Source organism: Podarcis gaigeae (assembly GCF_964106915.1).
Source record: "Podarcis gaigeae genome assembly, chromosome: 6".
Taxonomy (NCBI): domain Eukaryota; kingdom Metazoa; phylum Chordata; class Lepidosauria; order Squamata; family Lacertidae; genus Podarcis; species Podarcis gaigeae.
The window spans coordinates 18,640,921-18,650,127 of NC_139682.1; the positions used below are offsets into that span (position 1 = coordinate 18,640,921).

General features: G+C 43.9%; 1 protein-coding gene across 1 annotated transcript in view; it reads right to left on the minus strand.

Moving 5' to 3' along the window:
- Positions 1 to 538, minus strand: part of BCAS4 (breast carcinoma amplified sequence 4) — a 52,868-nt gene extending 52,330 nt beyond the window's left edge. Inside the window, exon 1 of the mRNA XM_083744768.1 lies at positions 209 to 538. Coding sequence (XP_083600894.1) covers positions 209 to 403 — 195 coding nt within the window. The 5' untranslated portion in view covers positions 404 to 538. The remainder of the gene's footprint in view (positions 1 to 208) is intronic.
- Positions 539 to 9,207: the final 8,669 nt, after the last annotated feature.

Genomic DNA, 9,207 nt, shown 5'->3' on the forward strand with positions numbered 1-9,207 from the left:
GTGGCTTTCAAAGTCTCAATACGCCTCACACATCCGCCAGAGACAAACGAATCCAACCCCAACCCCCCCACACAAATATTTTGGCGGGAACCCCACCCCCGCCGCCACGCCCACCTGTCCTTCCCACCACCGTAGCTAAGCAACGCTTCCCCCTCCCCCCTCCCTCCGCGGGGGGCCCCTCAGCCGCGGCCGTTAACCGCCCACGCACCTCCTCGCGCCCCTCTCGCCCCGCCTCAGGGGCCAGGTAGAGGGCGAACTGCCGAGCCTCGCGCTCCGCTTCTTCCGCCGCCTCCTCTGCCCTCAGCTGGGGCTCCCCGTGGCCGCCTCCCTCCTCAGCTGAGGGGGACAAGGTCGACGACGAGGCCGAGGTTTCCTCCCGCTCCGAGGCCGCCGCGGCGCTCATGGCGGCCGCCGGCAATCGACTGGGCCCGGAGGCCGCGGGTAACGGCTTCTCCAGCCCCGGCTCGGGAATCCCGCCGCAGCCAAGCGCCGCCGGCCGGATCCGAAGCGGCTCCCTTTTTCCTGGGGCCGCGGGGCGAGCTCGGGACGCCCCCTAGCGGCTTTGCGCGGAAGTGCTGCTCCTCCCGCCCAAAGGGGGAGAGAGGCGAGCGGCGGCGGCGCCCCGCATCGCCCTCGATTTTGCCTCTTCGCCCTCGCAGGGGTGGGGAACCTGTGTCTCTCCAGTTGCCGTTGGAAGACGGCTCCCGTCGGGGCCAGGGTGAAGCAGCCACCTCGGGCGGAGGAAGCGCAGACTCGGAAGGGACACCGAGGGTCATCTAGTCCAACCCCCTGCAATGCAAGAATATTTTGTGCAATGTTGGGCTCGAACCCGCGACCCTGAGATTAAGAGTCTCACGCTCTACCCAACTGAGCTGACCCAAGGCAGCGCCTGGCAGGGAACTGTCCACACAGATCTTGCACCACCAGCACACAAGCTAAGGGGGTAAGGGATGCTGTGGCAGGGCAGAGCAGCACTCCCTCTTTCGCATCAAGCAGTAATTATCTAACCCATGCAATAACCAATAGTTCAAAATATGGAAAGATCATTTGACAAAATTAGACCATTGCAGTTGAGCAGTCAGAATGCACTGCCTTCCTTCTCTATAAAGGGACCTCTGACCATTAGGTCCAGTTGTGGCCGACTCTGGGGTTGCGGCGCTCATCTCGCTTTATTGGCTGAGGGAGCTGGCGTACAGCTTCCAGGTCATGTGGCCAGCATGACTAAGCCGCTTCTGGCGAGCCAGAGCAGCGCACAGAAACGCCATTTACCTTCCCGCCGGAGCGGTACCTATTTATCTACTTGCACTTTGACGTGCTTTCGAACTGCTAGGTTGGCAGGAGCTGGGACCAAACAACGGGAGCTCACCCCATAACAGGGATTCGAACCACCAGCCTTCTGATCGGCAAGTCCTAGGCTCCGTGGTTTAAGCCACAACGCCACCCGCATCCCTCCTTCTTTATATCATTGCACAAATGTCTGTCTGTTGACCAATTACAATGCAATCTTTAAATGCGTGGCTATTCAGGCATAAGCTCTGCCAAGTTTGAAGGGACTTCCGGGGAAGTGTACTTAGGTTGTTTGGTGTTATGTTGTAGAGACTGCCTATTTTGGTGAGAACAAAAATGAACATTTTTTGAAATATTTCAAATATTTTCTGTGGGTATAGTAACTGTACACCTGATTGTCTGCTCCTTTGTTCATTTAACGGTTGCGTTTGTATGCTACCTTTCTGCCAAGACACCTTGGGGTGGTTAAGAATTTGAAATATTAAAATAAACAATGAAAAACTCTTTTCAGGTGATGGAGGATACTTTCAGGTGTTTATTATGGGATGGGTTACATTTCCTGCCTCCCACCCCATTCTGTTTGTTCTAGAGTTCTTGGATTTGTTTGTTTGTTTAACCCAACAGCTTTTTGTTGTGCTCCTTTGGTAGCTGCAAGACAGACAAGAACACAGCAGGTGGAGCTTTCCCTTCTCCACTATACAGTGATGGGGAAGGTGTAACTGCTGTAGAGAAGAATAAGAATGCAGCCTTTACATGCAGCATGATGCTTTGCATGCTTGCTCAGAGATTGCCCACGGAGTTCAGTGAAACTTACTTCCAAATATTTGGAAACAGGATTACAACCTAAATGATATGTGTCAGTATTTAAAGGCAGAAGCCTATGTGCACTGAAACAGTAGACACAACCTGAACAACAGGCAAACACAACTGGCCAAATGCAAAAATGTCCCTTTATGCAGATAGCAGACACTGAAAGTCTTAAGGAGCATGAAGGTATTCCCAGAAAATTCTTTACACACTCCAACATCAAACATGCTTGCCCTAGTCTAGGACCAGCAGCAAGATTCTTTACATAATGGATATGGGTGGAGACTTGTTCATAGAACAGGCATAATTTACACTGACCTGTCACCAAAAGAAATTGCACACAATAGACGTTAAGACTTAGCCCCGCTCATTTTATAAATTTATTGCTGACCCGTTCAGATAGTGAATATGTATATGTCTCTGTCTGGACATACAGTGATATGTATATTATTTTAGCAAAATAAATAAATACTTTAAAAAATATTGAGATGTGCCTCTATATTTGTCTGCTGGACTTACATATATATCTTAGGCACAATTTTGTAGCCTTTAGTGGAACCTGAGATTATTACTGTACTTCCACCTTTTGTTCCTTTTTTTTTGCACTACATATGCCCTAACCTAATTAAATCTGTTTAACAATGTTTCATCTTCAGTTATTACAGGCTGAAGATTTTCACAGTGCACAGCAACATCATTTTCTCTGTCTGTGGTTTTGTTCTACTTTTCATCCTATCTGATGAAGAATGTTGATCAACGGTATTTTTTGCCCATTTCTTTGTAACATTTTTGTTGGACCTGTTAAAGGTATAAAAGTAACCTACTGTTACTTTTTGGATTCTACCCTCCACTCCAAATGGTCCAACATGGCAGCCTGCTATGTTATACCTTTAGGTTGTTGCACCTTTCCTGGAATCTGAATTCATTTTCTGAAAGGGCAATTTCTTTCTCTCTCAATTCTTTGACTGATGTTTGAAAGCAAAGATTACTGGCAATGTTCACTCATGTCAGTAACATGCTCACCATCTGCAAGAGGAGGAAGACCTGGCTGTTTCCTTATAGCTTGGTCTAACAAATTACTTACTGGGTATTAAGAAATAATTGGGCATCACAAGGGAGACATCTTATGATAAGATTTAAACTGCTTTACTTCAAAGTGATTACATTCTCAGGACTTAACCAAGTTGGCACGTTACCTCGCAGAACCTCTTCAAAATGAGGGGGTACACAGAGTAACTTTCTCATAATCTATTATAGAATTCCCTAAAGTTTGACATTGCCAACATATTTTCACTGGCAGGCAAGATTTGTTTTAAAAAAGAGCCATCTAATCTTAAATACATGGGGTGGGTTTTTTTTTAAAAAATAGAATCAAGGCTTAAATTTCTAATTAGCCCCTTACTCAAGGCACTGGAGACTAAAATTTCTTAATTATCAGAACAGTTGAACAATGGAACCAATTACCTGGGGGAGGGTGTCTCCCATGCTGGGGTTCTTCGATCTTTGTATCCAATTTCCTACGATTTTCCAACTCCAAGGACTACCCATAGTGAGTACATGTAAGCCTCAGCCTCTCCTTGTTTCTCTTGGGGAGTTAGGGGAGGAAAAACAGTAATCCATAAGGAAGAAAAGAGAATCTTGTTTCTCTCCCACATTAAATGAAATATTCATTTCATATTCCTGCTAGTATATGTTGATATTTCTCTCGTTTCTCAGCGATGCCATTCTGGCTGCAATGGAATCGCCCACCAACTGAGTTTGCTAATAAGAAGAGTCATATTGTGGTAAATATAAAAAATCTAGTGAATACTTCACTGGCATTTTTAGTAATCCTTAAGATGTTAGGTGGCTAATGGAAAATGTATAAAAAAATACACAGAATTTACTGGTACTGGTAATTTTGAAACCAAGTTGGAGTTCCTCAGTAAGTGATGAAATTCCTCCCCATTTTCACCATTTATTGGTGAAGGCAGTGGCGGATGCTGGCACCTCAAATTTCAGGGGCACCCTGTGCAACACCAAAATCTGCTCCAACAACTTGATACCAAGGCTGAAGACCACCAGCCTAAAGCACTTGAAATAAATCTGCTCATGGTCAGATGAGTATTGGCATACCTATTGAAATAACATATTGGGCATTTTCTTGTGGATATGCAATGCCAGCCATCTTTTGTATGTCACTGCCAAAACAGATCTACCCTCACTATTATAGAACTATCCCTCCATTTCCTGATTCTCTGCAGCTATACGAGTAACTTGATCCCCTCCCATCTGTACTCATCAAGCTAGACTTTGCACCCATTTCTTCATGCAATCTCTCTCTTTACCACCAGATGGCAACATTTTGGTGGCTACTATTGATGACAACATTAACAACAATCCCATTCAGCAGCCATACAAATTGAATCAATACTTTTATAAGTAGTATGGAGGCATGGCAAAAAAAAAAAAGTATGCAGGGCCATCAAATTGGCATGCATGCAATTAAACGGCTGGGTTTCCGTGTAGTAAGCACAAGTACATAGGAATCCATAGGATGTTGCCTTATTATATTAAGGCAGACCATTGGTCCATTTTGCTCAGCATTGCCCACTCTGCACATACTGGCAGTGGCTTTCCAAGGTTGTAGACAGGTCTCCTACCCCCAAACCTACCTGGAGATGTCAGGAATTTAATCAGGGACCTACCACTGAACTACATCTGCTTCCCTAAAGGATCCTCTCTTAATCACCACATCCACTTTAATGCTGGAAGACAAGGCCATTTGAGATAATGAGTTGGAGGCAACCAATGGAAGAAGTGAGACATTGAGTGGCAGAATTCACATGAAGGTTAGCCCTATTTAATGACTTGCATACCCCCCTCTGCAGCTAGGATAATGAGAATCAAGCGAATTATGTAGTATTGCATAATTTACACAGGTTGCTTTCATTGTCTCAGTATTTGGCTTTATATTACGCACAATTCTGTTTTAATTCTGTGCTGGGTGGGGACATTGCTGGCCTCAGTTATGGTTGAATGGCTAGTATTCTGAATGAGATTTCACCGTTTGTTGACTTCAAGCAGCTTTCAAGGTTTGTTTGGGTGCAAACATGAAATACGGCAAATGCAAAATACCGTGGGGGCACATTCTGTCTAACTAGCTCCAATCACAACCCTTCCTTGCAATTTTATTCGCATCTTTCATAAATAATGCGGTCCCAGACATTAATGCTTCCTGCAGGCCATGGCAAGTTTGCCAGCCTAATTGGCATTACAATTTAAATGACAACTGAATGTGGGAGTTACTCCACCCTGGCTAATTTATTTTTCTCTAGGGAACAGAATGAGCTGCTTGTTAAAGCAGAAGATGGGAGGCCTGGTTGCCTTGTAACCTTGTTTTGCTTGCCAATTGGCCCAAAATAGATAACTTAGGGTGTTTTCACACTTTAGCTGTTAGAGCCCAGTGACATAATGTCAGTGTAAGGTGTTCATGTTTGCAGTCCTGCCCAGAGTTAAGTGAGATTTAAATATAAGTCATATTGGGCTGAATTGCAACCCATCAGAGGCAAGAGAGAGAACAATATACACTGCCTTAAGCTTCTTGGCGGAAAGAGGAATAGAAATGTAAGAAATAAATGCTTCCACTTTTTCCTCTTCCTGTTTTACACAATGCTATATTGATTAGATTATAAAAGGAAACAAGCAACCATATAAGAATCTCTGCTTACACTTGGTTGAGATCTGTTTTCACCTAGGGTCCAAACAAATACTATTTGCTTATTTTATAGAAATACATTTTACAGACATTTCAAAAAGAAAATGTTGCATGATAAATCACTGTAATAAAAAAAAAAATCAGCCTAAAGCATGATTTAAAAGGCAGCAACAGCATGTATCTCAGTAGAAAGGTAGCTTTCCTACCGAAAAAGTAATCAGTGGGAAGAGACTGAGTAATCCCTGCTATGTAAAAACTTCCATGGTTTCAAGTTTGACAGCTCCCCCCCCCACCCTCATTGACACATTCATGTCCCAACATTTCATTGTATTCCTGCATACCGGTACTTTACTCTTCCAAGGCTCCAGGAATTTGAGCTGTGAGTAAAACCACGTATGTAAACACAACCAAGATTGCAGAACACCAGCTATCTGATTAGCTCAAAGAGAAAAACCTGAGGATCAAGTCATTGTGCAGTGCAGGTGAAAGGCCACCCAGCTCTCATGTGAAAAATAAGCAATGGGTGCTTGGTACACACCATTTGTTACACAAGTTGTGTATGCAACTATCAGTCATGCAGAACTGGCTTCACCAAAGGAGGAAACAGTTTCTATATCATTTTAAGGATCCAAGGCAACACTAGCAATATTTCACGTAGTGCCTGAGGATATTTTTGAAAACCCAGTAAGCTGTTGCAGGCACTAATTGCAATATATATTTCACAGAGAAGCTCTGATGGGTCAGACCTGCCCCCTAAAACATGCAAAACACCAACATGCACCCCAAAATCAAACAGGTGAGGAAGAATGCAAGCCTACCCATCCATACAAAATCCAAGCACCCTTAATTTTTAAAGGGGGGGGAGTGCAGGGGCCTTGGCATGCTCAGGGGGTACCATAGTGCCCATAGGTGCCCCTTTGGGGGCCCCAGATATAGTCCGAAGGATCTGGATAGCATGAGGCTATGGAAGGCTGCTTTGTGAATAGCAGGCATTGGTATCCTTATCTGCTTGAATTTGCCTTATCTTTTAAATCCGTGTAAATTTATGTAGCCATCATATCTTGCAGCAGTAAAGTCCATCGCTTAATTATATGCAATGTGAAGTACTTTTTCTTGTCTATCTCTCCCCACCATTCCGCTACACTGGACTATGTAGTGTACTGGATACAGTACGAGGAAAAAAGAGAATCCAACAAACTTCTTCCTTTCCCCTTTTCAAAACTAAAAAGCCCTGGGTAAGTAAATATCTTTCTCATAGCGGAGTTATTCTCATCCAGGTGATGGGGTGGACTTTGGCCCTCCAGGTGTTGTTGAACTACAATTACCATCCTCCCTGGTCATTGGCTATGCCTGCTGGAACTGATGGGAAGAGAGTTGTAGTTCATCAACATCTGGAGGATGAAATGTTTTCCATGCTGCTCCAGCCCCTTTACTGTTTTGATGACCTTTTCTACATCTTTTTTAGCTCTGTAATATGCTTTTTGAGACGCAGCAGCCAGAACTGTGCTCAATATGCCAAACGCACTTGCATCTGAAGTTTATATAAAAGCATTACAATATTGGCGTTTTTCAAAAGAGCAAAGGAACTCCTCTTATCCCATGACTTCCACCTTTGCACTGACTGAGGTTCTGACCACACAACTCTGGGTGTACATAGAATTAAATCAAATTTATTCACTATCCACACCACAAGCTCAAATTGGTTTTTGTTGTTACTCTTTGCCAGTGAACCCTGGACCTTGTAGCTCCAACAGGCGCAAGGAAATGCTAGCAGAGAATTCAAACATCCTCACAAAACTATAATCCTCAATACACTTTTAGGAAATCATAGACTATTAAACTTAGGTTTGCACTATAGAGATGCATCCAGTGGGAGCTGGTGTTAATATACCACTGTTTCCATCAGACTTAGTATATTTCTGCAAGGTTTTCTGCACTATTCTTTCTGCTCTTTGTATGACATTCTCTGGGCTTTCAGGCACAAGTTGTAAAGGTAAAAGGTAAAGGTACCCCTGCCCGTACGGGCCAGTCTTGCCAGACTCTGGGGTTGTGCGCCCATCTCACTCAAGAGGCCAGGGGCCAGCGCTGTCCGGAGACACTTCCGGGTCACGTGGCCAGCGTGACATCGCTGCTCTGGCGAGCCAGAGCCGCACACGGAAACGCCGTTTACCTTCCCGCCAGTAAGCGGTCCCTATTTATCTACTTGCACCCGGAGGTGCTTTCGAACTGCTAGGTTGGCAGGCGCTGGGACCGAGCAGCGGGAGCGCACCCCGCCGCAGGGATTCGAACCGCCGACCTTTCGATCGGCAAGTCCTAGGCGCTGAGGCTTTAACCCACAGCGCCACCTGAGTCCCTACAAGTTGTAAAGGCCAGTGTAATTTGCACCTGCCATTCCAGTGATAAAGGGAAAAGGGGGGACAGCCTTATCTCCTCTGTCAAAATCTGCAAGTCACCAGCTTAAAATGCAGAGTCATAAGATAATTTACAGCATTTAAGCGGCAGATCCAACTGAAGTCACAGAAAGTGACACAGAGTTTTATTTTGCACATAAATGCTAAAAGGGGTTGGGTTTTCAAATCCCATGGAACAGGCAAGTACTTGTGTCAAGTTTCTTCCCTAAAAGCATGAGAAATTAAATTATACAACTGGAGTCGTAATTGTCTTTCGTGTTTTATAGCAGAAACCTTAGTGCCTGTTCATTTATTATTTCATCAAACTTCACCCACATTTACTATTAAATTGGATTTAAATGCAAAATATTCTAGTCTAACTGGCTTTGTGGATCACAGCCATGATCTAACAATTTGAAACACTTCTTATGTAGGAGTGAACACACCCAATGCCAATTAATTGGTGAAACCTGAGGTAACAAGGTTTCGCAATGCATTGAATTTTCATTTTAGATTGAAAGTTTTATTCACTCCTGCAGACCTGGTCTGTGCCTTACCATTTTAACTTTCTGATCATACGCTAAGGGAACTTATGAATACCTATGAAGCATAATTATGTTTTTACAAATTAAGGACATAAACTGCATCTCTAAAATCCAGCATGATGAACTGACCTTTTCAAACCTCCCTTCCAAGCTTTCCCCTCTTTATGAACTGAGGTGTCCAAAATGAAATAATGAAACATTTAACTGTCCCCTATTCATTTCTTTTCAGAATGCTGAAAATTTATTCTAGAAAACTTAAAGTTAGGGTATGAAATCAATTTACTTGCCTTAATAAAGCACTGTGAGAATGGAGCCTTTTACAGATTAAAACATGTTGATTTGGGTGGTGATGCAATAAGAAGGAATTTAAGGGGACAGTAAGTAATAGGAAATGTTAATCTTGGGTAGGGGAAATCCAAGTTCTACATCTGTAGGAAGCGAGGGATGGGTAGAAAAGGCAAAACAAAAAACTACACTGTCT